We start from the raw sequence: 19,892 nt of genomic DNA, 5'->3' as shown, positions 1-19,892 counted from the left end.
AATGTCCATGAGGAAGATGAAACCAGATGTTTCTTTCTTCTGAATCGTTGTTGGAGCTCAGGGAGCTACGTTTTAAATGCTTCAAGTAGACCGAGACTGCTCAGTACTTTTGCTAAGTATTGTGTGGGTTTCAGTAAGAAAACAACATATTTTTCGGATATCTCAGTCACACCAATATCAGGTGACTTTGTGATGTGTTGCGTGGCAACATTTTGAAGATAGATCCAAGGAACAGGTTTTTGGTGTAAATCCAAGTGTGAACTGTTCTTGAGGGATTGGGTAGTGCTATCCAAATCAGTGGCATAGAATTTTGAATGTTGGAGAGAATTTATGGACAAAATGTTTCTGTGCAGAACCTGAGTATATATGTTATGCTGACATCTCTTTGAGTAAAGCACGGGGCCATGAAGCTCCTACACTGTACCTGCATTGAACTCTTCCAGGAATTCCATGTCACAATGCACATCCTATGGGTTGCAACTTCCCATGGAGGCAGTAATCAGGGTCAGTTGTTTTGCATTATTGCATTTACACACATGTCTTGCAAACTTCATTATATGTATATGGGAGAAGTGCAACAAACGATAAACCAACATAAGCACTTATTTTATGATTTGGAAATGTTGGCAGAAAAACTTAATAGACCCTGAAAACGGGCACAGGAATCATGATGAGCCCTTGCTCAAGAGTAACGCATCTATTCCTTCTGATACAGGATTGACTCAAACGAGTTACAAAGGAAACAGAAGAACAATGGGCTCTCCTTCACCCGACAGACTGGAATACAAGCACACTTGAAAGGCATGAGAATGACAAGAGTTTCAAACAAATCTACAAAACTAAGAATCGTGAAGCCGACTGTCCTTGTAACAATGTCATTGCTACAGAAAACTTCCATTGCAATGCTACAATGTTCAATTATTCCCTCTTCATGAACAATTCAGAGGCTGATCTGTATAATCGTCTTTTAAGTTTTATCTTTTCTAACTCACCATTTTTTTCTAACCTGTCTTTATGTGTATTGCATATGATAATTCATTGGGGCAATGTTCGAGTATTAATAAGAATTAAGAAATTGATAAATCCATTCTTTCTTGATTTAAGATGGCCTGGTAAAATTGCCTCATTTTAATACATTATTTCATTTTGGTGAAAGTATCCGAAAGGAAAAGGATCCTTTATAAATTTTTCTTATTGCAACTAACTGGGGGATGGAGAGAATGAATAAAGAAGGGGAGCCAGTTCATTCCTCCTCACCAGGGAGCTTAATAGTTAGGGATAGATGGTCTGAAACCATAATGAACTGAGGAAACTCACCCAGTTGTAACAAAGGCATTGCCTTGGCTGATCAGAGTTAATTTGTCAACAAATCAATAGCCTTTTCTCTTATAAATAGTTCAGATTATCTAAACTTTGGTATTCGTGTATTTGTCCTGGTGGGTGCTAAACAAAATGTTTTGCCAAAATGTATCTCTTCTCAGGAATAAGTGTATGTCAATATGTTGGTGATGGTAGTTTCATAAAATTCTGACCTGTAAATATGGTCAACCAAATTGCAGAAACGAGCATGATATTCTGCTCCCATTGATTGAGGCTCTACGCAATTGACAAACTGTCCTTCATGTGAGCAGATTATTGCAAATGGGTCATGATCAAGTTTTGTACCATTTCTGCTTGGCACGGTGGCTTAGTGGTTAGCACTGCTGCATCACAGTACCAGGGACCCAGGTTCGAGCCCAGCCTTGGGCAACTGTCTGTACGGAGTTTGCACATTCTCCCCATGTCTGCATGGGTTTCCTCTGGATACTGTGGTGCCCTCCCACAGTGAAGATGTTAGGATGTTTGGACATGGAAAATGTAAGGTTATAGGGCTGCAGAGGTGGGTCTGGCTGGGATGCTCTTTGGAGGGTTGGTGTGGAGGTGATGGGTCAAATGGCCTGCTTCCATACTGCAGGGATTCTTTGATTCAAATCCTGCATTGTAGTAGATTAAAGTGACGAATGGGAATTTGCTGAGAACATAATAGTTAGTTCTGTCAACACTTGTAACAGCTGTAAACACAAGTTCTTGTAATTACCCCAATTAATCTTTGCACCAACTTTGAATTATTTTATTGTATTTCACACATACCTGTTCATATCATCCATATTATCTGCTGCAAAGTAGAAGCTTTTAATCTTAGGATGGCATGCTTTGAATGCACTGTTAAAAAGAGAGATGCACACAATGAAAATCACAAACTCTCACAGATTATCTCTACATGAAAATATTTCAATACTCTCAGTTTGAAAGGTCTCATTAAAAGTTGATATTCAATGATTTTTCAAACATTTCTCTTTGTCTTCAAGGGTTTAGGGGGTGGAGGTAGAATTGCTCTGTATTCCCCTTTGTCATCCATTGACCATAATGGAATGTGGGCAGGAATGGGACAGTCCTAGTCCTCACAGTCAAAAAGCCTCCTGGCTCTGTCTAGCCTATACATTAAGACTGGTCCGCAGGTTATCAGATCTACAGGAACAAAGGAAATCTGTTGGAGGAAGAGGAGTATCCTTACTGATTAAAGAAAGGAAGGAAGACAAGTGTTATATGGCACTTTTCACAACAATCAAAGTGCTTTACAGCCAAAGAACTACTTTTTAAAGTTAGTCACTGTTACAATATAGGAAATACAGCAGCCAATTTATGATGACTAAAGTAACGTAATGGATGTTATTTATTTGGTTTTCCAGTCAGGATTTGATAAACTGCCTAACAGTTGGCAAATAGTTTAAGAGGAATCTCACAGATTTCAAGGAAAATTATTGACCCAGTGAAAAGATTGTTTATGGAGCAGGGAACGAAGATTAGAGATAATAAATTGCTAATCTAAATAGCAGTGCTGACATACCTCAGATGTCAGCACTCTATCTTAGATGGTTATTGTGTTTTATGACTTAGGTGATGAGACAAAGTGTCACTTTAAGTTTGTAATTGAGGCAAAGATAGGCAGCATTGCAAACTTTGTGAATGAAAGTATAAATATTGATGGATTTAGCAAAAGGCCAAAAACTGTGACAAATACATTAGGGTGTAACTAAGTTTGAGATCATCTCTTTTGGCCATAAAAAACGTTGTGAATTTAAAATGTGAGACTAATAGATTTTTGTTAACAAAATGTTTTTACGGATATTGGCAAAAGCAGAATACAAAGACTCCTGATTAAATTTGGTCTCATTAAGTGGTAGACGAGGCTAGAATGGCTAAATAGTATACTAAATAGTTCCTATGCTCACTTGCATAAACCATTTTAAAAATTGTTCTACTGCCATTATCACATTATTCATATAAAGAACATGTTAGAGTGTGTTAGGAACCAATTAAACATCAAGGAGATCAGATGATAGAAACAAAATATAAAATACTGATTTTCTTTCACCTGAGCCTCTCATTTCCATAGGGTGGAAATGCACTCCAACTCATTTTAGTTCATGTTCTGTGGGATTTTCAAGAACCGCCATTGATAGTTGGCATGCTTCTGCGTCAAATCATGGAAAACTATCAATGCACGATACTCATGCAAACTATGTGCTTCATAAAACTTCCCTGAAGTGCAATGCCTGGTCCCTTCACCACTAAAAGTGGGTGCACATCAGCAACCCAAAAACATGTGACCCATCAATCTGTTTTTGCTGGTGCTGGATTAAGGAGAAACATTAGCCAGGATATTGGAGAACTTCCTGCTTGTCTTCAAGTCTGCTGTGGAATCATTGCTATGCAACTGAATGGTAACATATGACATAGCCTTGGTTTAATGTCTCATTTCAAGTACAGGACCTTTGAACTGCAGCAATCATTTGCGATGCTATGGAACAGTCAACCAACATTACAGCGGTTTTATTTTGGGATAGGTGTCCACACAACAAGTACTGCCAGCTTTCTGTAGCAGGACCTTGTTCTTTTTAAATCAAGTCTTTCAGGCAGCCAGCCTGACATAGTAATTCTGTCACATTTTCCTGAATAGTTCAATTGATTCAGTGAAACCTGCAGATTGGGAGCCACTGGCCCACTACAAAACAGGTTGTACGAACAAGTTCTGAAGGTTGGGTCCATGATCTCCTAGCTCAAAACATAAGACTGAGCAAAGCTGACAAACTAACCTGATCAAGGTTTCTGACAGCATCAAACAAAACACAAACATTAGCTGAAGCTTGAGTATTTTAAAGACTACCATGTCAATTTATTGTGGTCTTTTACCTCAAATGATATTAAAATCTAAGTTTAGTGCATTACCAACTAAATGTTATGCCCCAGATATTCTGATTAACTGCAGTTAGACGCGTGTTGCTAATGCTGCATGTGACAATCACCATTTTGTACGTCACATCCAGCGGGGATTTCCAACTCCATTCAAAACAATGATGCTTCAGTAATCTAGGTGGTGAAGAGGAACAGGACTGGGAATATATCCCCTCTTTAGGGCACCAACCATTTTACTCTGGCAAGCTTCTAAAAGCTCGCAAGTATTTGACTGGGGTTAGTGAGGGAATGTGCGGGTGAGTGAGTGAGTGCATGGTGTGGGGGCAATGAGTGAGTTAGCCAGTGGTTGGATGGGATTGGGTAATGTGTGGGTTGGGGGTGGATCACCAGGTTAGGCGGGCAGGAGGTTTGGTTGGGTAGGGGTCTGATTGTTTCGGTTAGGCGGAATGGGATTAGTCAGGTTGTGAGAATGGAATTAAGTCGGGGGGGATGGATAATTAAATCAGGGTGGGTGGGGAGTCAGGTTGGGGAGTGTGAGTGTTCAGATGGGGTTGTCCTGTCAGTTGGGAGGTGACAGTGTGTGTTGTGTGTGTGTGTGTGTAACAGTACTTGGGTAAACTGTGCCTATTTCACCAGAGTCTCCGACACTGAGACAAATGTGAGATATTTGCAGAGAAGCACAGGCAAGATATGTCTGCCTTTAGGAAGTTTAAACTTCTTGGAAAGTTACAGTGCATATGCACATGTCAGAACTACCTAGAGATCCTGATGTGCAATAGCAATTTAAGTACAATTTATCACCGTTCCTAATACTGAAGGATCTGGTCTTATATTGCCTTAAAAGGAGGCTGCAGCATGACAATGTACTTTCAAATGTCAGACTTATTTTCACAACGTCTATTTGGGACTTTTGATGGTTTAAAATCAAGCATTACATATTTATGACTTATTAAATTGGACTGTGTTCATGCAGAGCCTCACAATTTTGCAGTGTGATCATATTTGCTGAGAAAATCAGCATTTATTTGTGTTCATCAAACATGAATCAAACATTTACCTCACATCAGATACTCCGGACAGCACTAATTTGATAGCTGCTCTAAGAACAGTGACTAATAAACTGTGATTAGCATTCACAAACTCTCACTTTCAGGATCTGGTAGTTCAGTATTTGAGATAACCAAAGTATTTTTGTACTTGCTTATTGAAAAAACAAGGCTGAATGCAATTTTTCTTTTGTGTCAATGGAGATTACATAGCAGCATTCTTACATAAGGGAAATATTTTTCAATTATGTTTAGGCTTGTAAGTTCATTTAGGATAATATTAGATTTCTTTGCTTGTTTGCACATGTGGCTTGTCGGTCATAGGGATTTCAAAACTAGGGGACAAATTTTAATGTGAGAGGAGAGAGATTTAAAAAAGACATGAGGGTTTTTTTTACACAAAGGGTGGTTCATGTGTGGAATGAACTTTCTGAAGAAGTGGTGAATGGGGGCACAGTTACAATGCTGAAAAGACAATCTGATAGGTTCATGAACAGGAAAGATTTAGAGGGATATGGGCCAGGAGCAGGCAGGTGGGACTAGTTTAGTTTGGGATTATGTTGGACCAAAGGGTCTGTTTCTGTGCTGTATGTCTAAGGTTCTGTCATAGAAGAAAATAAAAAATGACATGTACTGAAAATTTCTGACCCCATTATTGGAACAATGGACCATGGAGAGAGAGGGGAGACAATGATGGAGGGAGGGAGCAGAGGCAGGAACCTGGAGGGAAATCTTAACAAGAGAACGTCGTAATTTATTTTTGAAGCTAAATTATTAATCAATTAATCGTTTGTGGAACTCGAAGCATATACAGAGGAACCTTGATTATCTAAACAAGATGGGCGGGCACTATTTCATTCAGATAACTGATTATTTGGTTAATTGATCCAATGCCTCTACTCTGATGCTCGGAGTTTTCTGAAGTTTCCTTTTTCCTCACTCTGCCTCTCTCTCTGTCTCAGGGTTTGTTTCTGAGCAGACACACACTTGTGTGTAAGGGACCTGTGCAGCATTGCTGAAGCCTCCCCTCGCACACTCCTGACGCACCCTCCCCACCCCCACACACACACACACACACAATCAGTTCAATGGATTGACATAGTTAGCACTTGCTAAGTCCGCTCGACGTTCAGAAGACTTGACAACAGCATAATGCGCGCGAGCCCCCGACCCCACTCCATCTACCCCCCAACCCCACCCCTCATCTGCTCCTACCCCACCGGCTGTCCACCCCAACCCTGTCAAACACCGCCCTCCCCATCCGCCCCCACCCAATGTCCACCCTCCTGCCTCCTTGTCCGATCCAACCACCCTGCCCTCATGCACCTTCCGCCTTCAGCAGCCCCCCTGGGCCCCCATCAGCTGTCCACCCTACTCTCACCATTGCCCACCTTTGGGACAGCCGGACTGGACACCAACAGCAAGACTGCTGTTACTTTTGGGGGATGAGTCTCAAAATAGCGCGCACACACAGAGTAACACACACACAGTCACACACATATTTTTACTGTTTTGACAGGTTCCACCTTTGCCCTGTACAGAACAATGTTGGAGAAATTATCTGGAGAAGGGGGGTTTTAGGGTATACGCCTGTGTAGAACTCCAGGGAAAGTGACGGGGGAGAGAGAGAGAGACAGAGTAGGTGGTCAGTAATTTGGAGACAGTGCCTGAGCTCCCATCGATGTCCAGGACTGTTCTCAGCAGCCATTCAGTAAGCCAAATTCATTTTTAATTATTGTAAACAAAAGATGCAATCAGAGTTGGAAACACCTCTTTGATGTAATGTTTCTATTGGGACCTTGAGATCTTCTTCAGATAATCCGATATTTGGATAATTGATATTCAGATAATCGAGGTTCCTCTGTATACAGTTATTAATATTGTAGCGTAAGATGAACATCTGACATCCAATGAACATTAGTTTCTTGTGATCAGGAAATCATATGGAATTAATTTCCTTTCTATAAAGTCAGGATGAGAGATATCATCCGATCATCGCTGCCATAATACTTACTACTTTTTCCGACATTCACTTGCTCGATCAATTTTGAACTCAGAAAGGCAGATAAATCCTTCAGCCTTCTCATCCTGAGAAGAAAACCAAAATAAAAGACTTGCTAAACATTTTTTTTAGTGGAGCTTTTCATTTTTGAATCAATTGCTCAAACGTTTAGTTTATTAAACATCTTGCTTTGCAAAGTTTTTTTTAAAAAATGCTGCTTTTCACTCGAGTCCAAAGCAATGCGCTATGTTTGAACATGTGGAATGAATTTCAGGGAAAATATACCAACTTAAAGTTCAAAGTTAAGCACTCTCAACAGCTTTAATAAATTAATGCATTTAGCCACTCAACCCCTTGAGCTGCCTTGCCATTTCAAAGGTTATGGCTACTCCGATTACTCCACATTTCTGCTTGCTTCTGATGACCTTTTATCTCTTTTCTCAGTAAGAATCTATTGACCAATGCTTTAAAAATATTCCAAGACTGGGCATCAACCAACTTTTGAGGGAGGGAGTTCACAGCCTTCTATGAGAGACAAGAGAGAGAAAAAAAACACCGCTGTCACGAATAAGTGACCTTTAATCCTAGATTCTCCCATAAGAGGCAATAGTCTTTCTGTATTCAAGACCTTTCATGACCCTATCAATCAAGCTGCCTCTCATTTGTCTAAATTCCAGCAGATATAAGCCTAGCCTCACAAGACTATCCTCCCACAGCCCGATTCCAGGTATTAGTTCAGAAAACATTCTCTGAACTGCCTCCAATGCATTTATATCCTTCCTTAAACAAGACAATATTGTAAACAGTACTTTAGATGTGGTTTCACCAATGCTTTGCATAACTGAAACATGATCATGATGTATTCTATGTATTCAAGTCACCTTGCAATAAATAACACAATTCTATTTGCTTCTTAATTATTTGCTATATCTGCACTAGAATACCAAGATCCCTTTGCATCATAGAGCTTAGCAATTACTCATTATTAGATAATATGCCTCTTTCTGTTCTTTCTGCTAAGACAGACGATTCCACATGCTTGCACAGAGTACTCCATTTGCCTGATCTTTGCACCCCCCTCACTTAACCTATCTTTTGTGGTCTCCTTATGCCTTCTTCATAACTAATATTCCTAGCCATCTTGGTGTCTTCAGTAATTTTAGAAACCATGCCTTCGGTCCCATCATTCAATTATTTATATAAATGCTCCTGGGAAATTATTTCCTCAGTTTGCTCATTTTAGCAGAAGAACTGATCCTGAGTAAAACTTACTTCTTTTTAGTCAAATGGTAAAAAAAATTGCCAATCTTAACATTGATATCTAATAGCCTACTGCATACATCCAACACATCCTGTCTCCAATTGCTAGCATTTAGCGTTTTTCTAATTAAGTTCCAGATTTTGCAACATTTAATCCCAGCTAAATCTGTTACAGATGACAACCATATCAAATGTATTCATGTTTTGCCATAATGAGAGAAATTAGGTTAAAAAAAAGTGTTGCCCCTATTATTTCTGCTCACAGTTCATGCAGCGAGTGTGGGAGAGTTATGGAGACAGCGGAGGGGTACAGAGGATGCATAGCTGATATGGAGAGGGAGTATGCCGTGGGCATGTGGATCTCAAGATGCAATAGTGGTCTCTGGGTTTATGAGGGGGCGTAGAATTTAAGGAGGGGCCATAGGGTGGGGTGGATTAGGGTGAGGGATAGGATGCTTAACACTCATGTACAGATGTGCACCAGTGTCTGAGTCTAAACTGTCTGACTCACAATCTCCTAAATCTGTTCCCACCTTGGGCCTCAGGATATAGTGACTCTAGGCCATCCTGCTCCAACATTGCGGGGGGACACTGCTGGGTTGGAGGTGGGACTGCGACCTCAGGAAATGATTAACTCACAATTTCCATCTTGAGGATCTTAGCTTTCATATTATTCATTAGGTTGCATTGGTATTTATGCACTTTTAAGGATTCAAAGTGCAACAATTTAAATTTAATCCTCATTTCAACAAAAAATAAATTTATTAAAAATCTTATTACGTGGTAGATTACTTAAAACACACAAAAACTCTCACTACCATTTGTTATATGGTTTAGCTGTAGCAACCTATCCAACCAATCGCAGTAACATTGGCAAGATAGATTGTATGGGAAGTGCACTGGAAATGCTAAAATATCAGTCCATTATTACTTTTAGATTTATAAAATTTGTTTTAGAGAATATTACAAATGCTCAGAATTACCAAAAGCAAGCAAATGCAAGTTTGTTTTGCAAACACAAGTTTCATTACAAAATAAATATAATTCATATGGTTCCTCCCAACTGATTACTTTTAAAGAATGCAATTCACTGCTTGTCTTAATTTATATTCGTTCTCTATATTCTCTATATTCGTTCTCTGTAAGATGCATGTACCTGACTGTGATAGAGTGATCAGCTCAAAGTACTTGTCAAAGTTATTCTATGATTTGGCAATACATTAGGTTACGAATGCATTGGAAAGGTTCAAGCCCTGCTTTCACTTTCTTCCACTCCTCCTTTTAGCAAAGGCTTTGTACTCCTACACACCACCTCTCCTGCTGATTCAGTCACGATCTTATCCATGTGGGGAACTCATGCCAAGCTGTGACATTCAGTTCAGTAAATTATTTTATTGCCCGGCAATTTAGAAAAAGAGAAGAAAATCAGCAAAAGACCTCAAATCAATTAAACATTAACTTCATCTCTCTTTTAAAAAATTGTCTGCAGTTGTGTAAATGTAGCTGTACATGTGGACTAATAATCTCTTTTGATGCAAAATCCACCCATAAATAACTAGCTTCTTTAACAGTTTACATCACACAGAGTTTTAGTATTTCGTTCAATTCTCAAAGTATTTTATTTGTAAAATATTTTGGGGCTGAGGCCATGATGTATAAAAACAAGCTTTTCCCCATTAAAACAAACCTCATTTACTCCTGTTTAAAGAGGCCCGGTCTCATAAATATGACACACATATTTTCATAGAAAGCAGGTTCAAATTAGATCTTACTTCTTCATTCATGTACCAGTACAGAGAAACATCCTTCAGTACAACCCAATACTTCTTCCATTTTTGTGAAAAGTAGCTCTTGGCATCCTTTTTCTTCCATAACCAGCCTTCACAGTCTCCACGACCAAGGTCCTTACAAGAAATTCTTCTCCTGCTCATTGCTGTCACAGCACCTAAAATCAGCACAGACAAGAGAAGGTAAAGCACTCAAATTCCCAGCTATTTGCAAGTCTATTAAAATGTGTCTTTTTTTGTTTTTTTAGTAGTCTTTGATGATTCATATAAACATAACTTATCACTGCACCACAAGTGTAATACTTCCCCTCTGTAAGGGTCTGCCCGCTGATAGCATTCCCCACTGAGTCAGTTGCCTGGGAGTCCAGAGATCAGAGATACAAGCTAAGCTGAACCCAGCCAGTACTGAAGGACTGCTGAACTTGTTGTGGTGCCACCTTTCAGATAAGAGATGAAACCAAGACTTAATTTCCTTCTCAGGCAGAGACAAATTATCTCCTGGCAATTTTTCAAGAAGTTGAAGGGAGTTCTCATGGTGCTGTGGCCAACATTTATCTTAAACATGAGCAAAAATAGGGTTACATTGTTTGCAATTTCGTTTCAATTGTGCAAAGGGCAATTTATCTAAGTGTTGTGTTTTTACATTTTTTGTTCTGTTAAAACTTGAAAGAGTGAACTTGCATAGGACCAGTGTGGAAACCTTCAGATTGTTACATGAGTTTAAAAGGAATTGGTTGTGAAGCCATGCTACATGCAACTTAACTCTTGGGTATCCTACATGACAAGTATGACTCGATGTCAGAAGCTCTTCAGTGACTGCGGAATGCTTTGGACTTTCCTGAGTCCATAAAAACGCAAGTTCACTCCTTCATTTCATTGAATGTGGTGCTGGTTTTCAAGGTTCCTTCCCATTTGGGGAGGGGGCTGGGGAAGGCAGAAAAGTTGTATGTCCTTTCTGTGCAAGTACACGTCTGCGTAACTAGTAATGATGGTTTTCATAAAATAAGTAAACTGACATTAGTGTTTGGATATTTAGAATAAAGCACAAAACTCACAATGGGCTATCACTTCACACACCAATGCATACACAAGCTCACTTTCAGGATATTATAAGGTAAGCATCTTATTCACAGACAACCAGCAGAATTAATTTCAACTGTAAAATAATACATTGTTGCAATTTTTTTAAAGGCTGAAGTATTGCATGGGATGTGAGCATCGCTGACTTGGCCAGACTTTCTTGCTTGACTCTGAGAAGGTGTTGGAGTGCTGCTTGCTTGCAGCCCTTGAGGCATAGTAACACCCACAATACTGTTAGGAAGTGAGCTCTAGGATTTTGATCCAGTGACAAGAAAGGAATGGCAATTTCAGGCTCAACTTTATAACTTCTCACTGGTTGTGTTTTTGGTGGAGAGGGGACATTAATTATTTCAGGCACTTAGCTCACCCTCTTCCTGACCACCCTTTGGTCTATTGTGATCCTAAACTGTGTAGGTAATTGGCATTTGAGGGCCTCAATCCACCTGCATGGTCTTAAAATGTTGGACAATGGCAGGTACGCCAGGATGCCAATGTAGACCATAGGAAGATTCAGGTCTACAGGTAACAACAGCATGAAGGAACATTTCAGCATCCCTTCAGCTAAGCCAGTCCAGGCTTTGGAGTTAGCTTTGGTGATGGAGTGTATACATGGTCAGAAAATCAGTTGAGAGTGAAACACACACACACACCAAGGCTGGCTCAGATTTAATGGATTGTCAGGGACAGGGATGGAAATGGTTGTCAGGGAACGGATTGTGTGTCTGGGGCCAAAGACAATGGCTTTGTTTTCCCAATATTTAACTGGAGGCAATGTCTACTCATCCAGTATTCAATACCAGGCAAGCAGAGTGACCACTGATAGATAGTAGAGAGCTCAGGAGAGGTGGTGGTAGTGCTGTGGAGCTGTGTATCACCATACATGTAGAAGCTGAGGTCAACTGGAAGGGGGCTGAGGATAGATCCTCGGGAAACACCAGAGCTCCCATAATGGGAATGGAAAGGGATGTCAGTATAAGTGATTCTCTCAGAATGGACTGAGGCAAGAGCATCTCCCTGCAGCTATATGAAGCTGGGGCGGGATTATAGTTGGGCTGGAGGGGATGGGGGTGGTGTAATAAAATTGGGCACCACGTCAGAAGTAATATTCTTGGTGCACTGCCACCTGCTGTCGATGTAATTTTAGCAGGGGCAAGGGTGGTGTTGGATGGTCGCCCACCTAATTAATGATTGCTTAAATTTCTCTTCCTCCTTGCTGTAAGGATTTTACTTGTGGCAGGAATGATCCATGCTGAGATACCATGCCACCCAGTAAAAGTTGGCAGACTGATGGCTGGACCTTCTTCATGGGCTCCTTTTGCCAATCCCTTGGGCAAACTGTATTTGCCCATTCCCCATCCATCCTGTACCTCGCTAACCTTTTGCCCTGGCTTGCCAGCCTGCTCTGATGGACACCTTACTTTGAAATCTATTGGCTCCACCTCAGCTTGCTTTGCTTTTGATGCTGGCTGCAGAACTGGCAGTAACCTCTGGCTCCCAGTGGCGCTGCTGGGACCAGGTGGCTGCTGGCCGCTTGACAGCCTCCTCGATAGGGCAGTGGGTCTTTCCTCAATCAACGGCATTGGCTGTGGGGTAGACCAGCCAAATGGGGAATACCCACGCTCCTCCACTCCAGCCTGTCCCAATTCCCTAGGGTACAATTCAGCTTGATGGCTGGGAGTTCCCAAATCTGGGGCAGGAGCATGACCATGACCTCTGCTCTGGCTCCTGATCTCACTTGGCGTATTCCAAACGTGCTCGGCAGGTTTTGTTTAAAATGCCAGGCCAATTAATGGCAGGGAGCAGGCTCCCAATCCCTGGAGTGTTAATGGAACACCCTCCAGTCCTCAGAAATCCTCACTGGTTAGATGAGAACTGGGAGCGAGGGGGTATGCAGGGACAAGGCCGTGGCTGCTTGGTCCTGATCCTGGAGGGGCCAATCCCTGGTAAGGCTGGGAGCTGCAGCCATACCATTTTGAGAACAGGCTGGGTGGCCACTCTGAGAATTCATTGGGCCTCCCTGCCCTGAGCCCACCATGTCTGCCTGGACTGCGCATGTTGCCAACTGGAGATTCCAGTTAGCAAGGGAAGTGGGGGGGGGAGGTTGGGGGGGGGGGGGGTGCTTCACAGGCCTCACAATTACCAACAGTCAATCTTAATCATCTATCAGCCCCTACCTTGTGGGCGGCCAGTCTGACCCCGATCTGCCCTCCGGACTCTTCCAGACCCATTTAAAAATCCTGGCCCATATCTGTCTGCACATAATTTGAAAATTTTAACAAGCAACTTCTGCAGCACATGAAAATGCCAGCAATTTTTATTTCATACTGTAGATGCAAACCCTTTTCACCAGCACATGCATTCATTCATGTTCAACCATTAAATAAACATACTATTAACAGAGTTTCCTTTTGCAATACTCTCAGCACTTCTATCTATTGCACTGTAATTTTGATAACAGACGTGTTAAATAAACAGAGACCATTGAAATAACCATAATTTCTTGGCTGTCTCACAATGGAAACCTTCAGTATGGCCAAGACAGACTTCAAGAGGCTTACCACAGATTGTGAAGTTACATTTTGTCAAACTTCAAAGTTTGGTACAATAGGATTAAAATTACAATTTATATAAACATATAATCTGAATCAAATAGATTTCAACACTGCTTAAACCATTTCGTAGAACATTTAACTGAAATCTCACTTCAAATAGAAGGCAACAGGCAGAAGGAAATTCATAAAATCAATCCGATGTACCTTTGTTTCTTTTTTTGGATTTCTGCCCCAAGGACTGCTGGAACGTCTGGAATCAAAGTAAAAGAAGACCATGTATGAAAATATAAATTGAGGATCTTACAGTTTATGTTCCACCGGATTTCACAAAGCTGTTGCCTGTATTGGAGTTTTACCTCGTCACAGATATGCTTTTCTTGTGTTGTAGAATAGAAGTAGGCACACAGTTTGCTAATTGATACAGACCACCACCGTTCAGGAATATTCTAGAAATATAAACCAAGATTGTTCTAATTTAAGGAACAATGGTATTCTACATTTAACAGGCTATGCTCCTCTCATAGAATTACTTCTCGAAACCAACAAGGAAATGAAAAAAAAACACATTTTGAGTTGTACTTCTACAGAATGCGTCTGCAATGGTGGAAAAAAAAGCCACACGGCCTAACCACAAAGCTACATCAGGCTCTTTATGTGAGGTCAATCTAATAAACACCACAGATATTCTACACACAATTGGCCACGTATTCTGATACCTGTAGGCATGAAGAACACAAAACCCTGCTTTTGTATGCTGCGTACTTAAATCCAGTCACAAGTAATAAGAATTGTTGAACGCGATTCCAAGATGAGGGATACTGCGAGTTTTCTTTGGAAAGCTTGTATTTACTGTTGGTCAGAGGCACAGCAATACAACTCAGGGCTGCTATGGCTCATGAGAAATTCAGACGTGTGCCCTCCTCAGCTCATGTGGGGATGCTTTTGATGACCTTTGAACTGCTAGCTCACATCGGCTGTTGATTTTCACCTTCCAGAATTTGAAACTAACTGTCATGATGGCAGATCAGATGGACAGAAAAAGACAAGGCGGTGGAGTTGCATTACTGGTTAAAGGGATATGAATACAATATGGAGAAACAATGTTCGCTCCGACGATGTAGAATCTGTGTGGGTAGAACTGAGAAATACAAAGGGGCCAAAAACATTAGTGGGTGTGGTATTAGACCTCCAAAGTGGGGATGTTGGGAATTAGAAGTAAACAGGAAATCAGAGGTGCATGCAGTAAGGAATATTTGGAATTAACTTTAATCTGCGTATCGATTGGGCGAATCAAATTCATCACAGTACCAGAGAGGAGGGATTCCGACAGTGCATACAGGATGGTGCTCTGGACCAATTCATTTGAGGATACAATAAGAGAACAGGCAATCTTAGGCTGGGTATAATGCAATGAGAAAGGAATAATTGGTAACGCAGCTGTGAGAGATTCCTTGGGGGATGAGAGACCACAACTTGACACAATTCTTCATCAAGGTGGAGAGTGAGGTAGTTGACTAGGAGACTAAGCTCCGGAATCTTAAGAAGGGAAACTACAATGGCATGAGGTATGAGTTGGCTATGATGGATTGGGAAATGTTACTGAAAGGATTGACAGTGGATAGGCAATGGCAAACATTCAAAGAGCGAATGGGTGAACTACAAAACCGGTTTATCCCTGCCTGGCACAAATGTGCAAAGAGAACAGTGGCCAAACCACAGCTTACAAGGGAAGTTAGAAATAGTATTAGATGCAAAATGGGAGCAAAAAACTGGCAAGAATAAAAAAACAGACTTGAGGATTATGAACAGTTTAGAAGGGATTGATTAAGAAGGAGAAAATAGAAATGAGAGTAAACTTGTGGGGAACATAAGAACTGACTGCATAGGTTTGTACAGATATGCAAGTAGAAAAAGACTGGTGAAAACTAATGTAGGTCCCTCTCTTCCAGGCAGAATTGGGTGAATTTATAATGGGTAATAAAGAAATGGCTGACAAACTAAATTCAAACTTCACTCCTGTCTTCAAAAAGGACACAAATAGCATACCAGAAATGAGAAGGAACATAGGCTTTAGTGAGAAGAAACAACTGAAGCAAACCTACGTTAATAGAGATAAAGTGTTGGAGAAATTGATGGGATTGAAGGCAGAAATTTCCCTAGGCTCTGATAGTCTATATCCCAGAGTACTTAAGAAAGTCACCCTAGAAATAGTGGATGTATTGGAGTTCCTCTTTCAAGATCCTTTAGACTCTGAAACAGTTCCTGCAGATTACAGGGTAGCTAATGGAACCTCACTATGTAAAAAGGGAGGTAGAGAGAAAACAGGGGATTATACACTAGCGAGTCTGACAACGGTCGTGAGGAAGATGCTAGAGCCTATTATCAATGATTTTAATGCAGAGTACTTAGAAAACAGTGGGCAAATCAAACACAGACGGTATGGGTTTACAAAAGGGATATCGTGCATGGCAAGTGTATGGGAATCCCTCAAGGATGTAACCAGTAGAGTTGATTGGGGGAGCCAGTGGATGTGGTTTTTTTGGACTTTCTGAAGGCTTTTGACAAAATCCCCCAGAAGACATTAATGTGTAAAGTTAAAATTCATGGTTTTTGGAGTAATGAATTGAGATAGGTAGACAGGAAACAACAGTAGGAACAATCATTCTTCTGCATGGCAGACAGTGACCAGTGAGGTAGCACAGGGATTGGTACTGGAACCGTGGCTATTCACATCTATGTTAATGACTTAGATGAGGGAACAAAATGGAGTATCTCAAAATTTTCAGATGACACAAAGCTGGGTGGAAGGGTAAGCTGTGAGGGGGATAGAGAAATGTTACAGTGTGATCCGAATAGGCTGAGTGAGTGGGCAACTGCACGGCAGATGTAGTATAATATGGATACATGTGAGGTTATCCACTTTGCTAGCAAAAAATAGGAAGGCAGATTATTATTTAAATGACTATAAACTGAGAGAGGGGGATGTTTAATGAGACCTGGGTATCCTCATGCACAAGTCACTGAAAGTAAGCATGCAGATGCAGCAAGCAGTAAAGAATGTGAATTGTATGTTGGCCTTCGTAGCAAGAGGATTCCAGTACAGGGACAATTGTCTTGCTGCAATTATACAGGGCATTGGTGAGACCACACCTGGAATACTGTGTGTAGTCTCTTGAGGAAGGATCCTGTGGAAGGATTTTTCACCAGAGAGGGAGTGCAGCAAAAGTTTACCACATCAATTCCTGGAATGGCAAGACTGATATATGTGGACAGATTGCATCATTATGATTGTATCACCGGAGTTTAGAAGAATGAAGAGGGATTTCACAGAAGCCAATAAAATTTGAACACGACTAGACAGGTTAGATGCAGAAAGAATGCTCCCGATGGTGGGGGAGTCTAGAACCCAGAGTCATTGTTTTAGGACTGAGGTGAGGAAAAATGTCTTCAGCCAGAGAATGCAGAGCCTGTGGAATTCATTACCATAGAAAGTGGTTGAGGCCAAACCATTGTGTGTTTTCAAGGAGGAGGTAGATTTAGCTCTTGCAGCTAAAAGGATTTAAAAGGTATGGAGGGGAGGGTGGATATTCAATGGCAGATTAGACTTGGGCATCAAATGGTCGACTCCTGCTCCTATCTTTAATGTTTCTATGTATTGAAGAAATCCATTTGTGATCTTGACTGGATGTGCATGTGTTAAGCACATGTAATTCTTCAATCTTTCCAAAGGTGAACTGAATTAATACAAGGTGATGCATTGCTTGATTCAATCTGTAAGCTACTTTATCCTATCAAAGACAAAATTAACTGATCTAATCACCAGGAATGGTGTTAAGGGTCTTCCACTTCACCCACAGCACTTTTAGAGAAGTCATTTATGCCTGGCTGACTGATAAATGAACAATCCTGCACTCCCTGAATGGAGCACAAAATACCCTTCCAACCGGATCCTCAGGCAGCCCACTGCTGCCTGAGTAATCTTCAGGCCTGTGTCCTGGTCTTTTGAAAGCTCCTAATTCACAGAGAGCAAAAGAGATTGACAACATCAAGGTTCCAGGTATCTTTATAAGTGACCAGACAGCACCTGAAAATTGATCATTCTTTTGCATCCGTGTAAAAGAACTGCCATGCTCCATATTTAAATAATCTCTTATCTGCCAATTGCTAAGCCAACATATAATTTCTGGCTGTAGGTGGGTTTCTGGCTAAATCATACGTTAAAATTGCGCCAAAGACTTTTTGTAGAAAAATATAGTCACAACATCCTAAATTGTGACATTGAACTTCAACTGCATTGGCATAACTTCTGCACTATTGATTTTTATAGCAGTTGACCAAACAAAATTGTTCATACATAAATTACCGGTTTGTTTCTGGTACATTTTGGTCTGTACTTGGGCCTTGAGTTTACATCATGGTTCATTACAGATTGATAGAATCATACAGTACATTCGGCTTATTGAGCCTGTACCAACAAAAATATACCATTATCTATATTGGACCCACTTCCCTGCACTCGGCCTATAGTCTTGAATGTTACGACAAAATTATTCAGGAGAAGATTGGTGGGAAGTGGAAACCATGTCAAAGTTGAATTGAGTCAAAAGCAAATAAAAACAATGTGAAAAAGTGAACAGAATGATTCCTTCCCCTCCAATTCTATTGGTTATCAACAAAAGACAGAAAAACTAATACCTTACTTGCAACATAGATTTTAAAAGGACTCAGTTGAAAAGGCATTTGCAGGAACACGTGAAAATTAATAAATACATACAGGACAGAAGAATATCCTTGATGAGGAGGTGTTGGTGTTGGGTCGGGGTGGACAGGGTTAAAAATCACAGAACACTCGTCTATAATCCAACAGTTACGTCTGGAAGTAAGAACTTTCAGAGTGCTGCATCTTCATCAGGCAGCTAGTGGGGCAGGATCACAGAACACAGAATTTATAGTAAAAGACCAAAGTGTCATACAACTGATGCAATGTATTGAACAAACTTACACTGCTGTTAAGTCTTTAATCACTTGGAATGGGGATGCAAGTTTTGAGTGATTAATATGCAAATTCCAGAACTTCTTTCAAGTCATTGTCCTGAGATAACTTAAGGTTTTATGAAAAAAAAGGTGACATCTCAGATCAGACAATGTATTCAAGCAAGCAGAGTAGTGGCCACCCTGTGGGATCCAAGGTAGAGTCAGGAAGGTGTGCACAGAAGTCAAAGTGCCGCTGAAGCACCATTGATGTAATTGAAAATTTGATCTCCCTTCATCATCTTGTTGTTTGTAGTGAAATAACCAGAAGATAACTAACAGTAGAGCATTATCTAAGTCTTGATTTCAAACAATGAATTCAGAAACCAGCAAAGCTAGTGACTGACTTGGTGAGTCCAAATTGTCTTGTTTATTTCAAAAAGTGTCAGAGGCTGAGGGATGGCCTTATAGAGGTTTATAAAATCATGAGGGGTATGTATATGGTAAATAGACAAGGTCCTTTCTCCGGGGTGGGGGAGTCCAGAACTAGAGGATATTGGGTTAGGGTGAGAAGGTAAAGATTTAAAAGGGACATAAGAGGCAACTTTTTCACACAGAGTGTGGTGTGTGTATGGAATGTGCTGCCAGAAGAAGTGGTACAGTGGTACAAAATGTTGTACAGTTACAACATTTAAAAGGCATCTGGATGGGTACATGAATAGGAAGGGTTTAAAGGGCTATGGGCCAAGTGCTGGCAAATGAGATTAGATTTATCTCAGACATGTGGTCGACATGGATGAATTGGACTGAAGGATCTGTGTCATACATGGCCATGGCTCCATGGAGAGCGAGCAATACCAGTATCTTCATTTCGAAGTGTCACTTGTTATTATTTTTTACTAATTTTCCCCTCTGGAATAGCAGAATTCTGTTTATGAATACAACAAACACACATTAA

General features: G+C 40.7%; 1 protein-coding gene across 6 annotated transcripts in view; it reads right to left on the bottom strand.

Moving 5' to 3' along the window:
• Positions 1-19,892, bottom strand: part of cnksr2a (connector enhancer of kinase suppressor of Ras 2a) — a 496,755-nt gene that overhangs the window by 90,725 nt on the left and 386,138 nt on the right. For all 6 annotated transcript variants that reach the window (XM_072584887.1, XM_072584893.1, XM_072584891.1 and 3 more), the window contains 5 exons: positions 14,168-14,213; positions 13,586-13,663; positions 10,317-10,489; positions 7,297-7,370; positions 2,131-2,202 (listed from right to left, as the gene is read on the bottom strand). In XM_072584887.1, the coding sequence (XP_072440988.1) occupies positions 2,131-2,202; positions 7,297-7,370; positions 10,317-10,489; positions 13,586-13,663; positions 14,168-14,213 (443 nt within the window). The remainder of the gene's footprint in view (positions 1-2,130; positions 2,203-7,296; positions 7,371-10,316; positions 10,490-13,585; positions 13,664-14,167; positions 14,214-19,892) is intronic.

The sequence above is a fragment of the Chiloscyllium punctatum genome, chromosome 15 (genome assembly GCF_047496795.1).
Source record: "Chiloscyllium punctatum isolate Juve2018m chromosome 15, sChiPun1.3, whole genome shotgun sequence".
Lineage (NCBI taxonomy): Eukaryota > Metazoa > Chordata > Chondrichthyes > Orectolobiformes > Hemiscylliidae > Chiloscyllium > Chiloscyllium punctatum.
The sequence above is the reverse complement of the archived record's forward strand: the minus strand, read 5'-3'. Positions and strand labels throughout refer to the sequence as shown.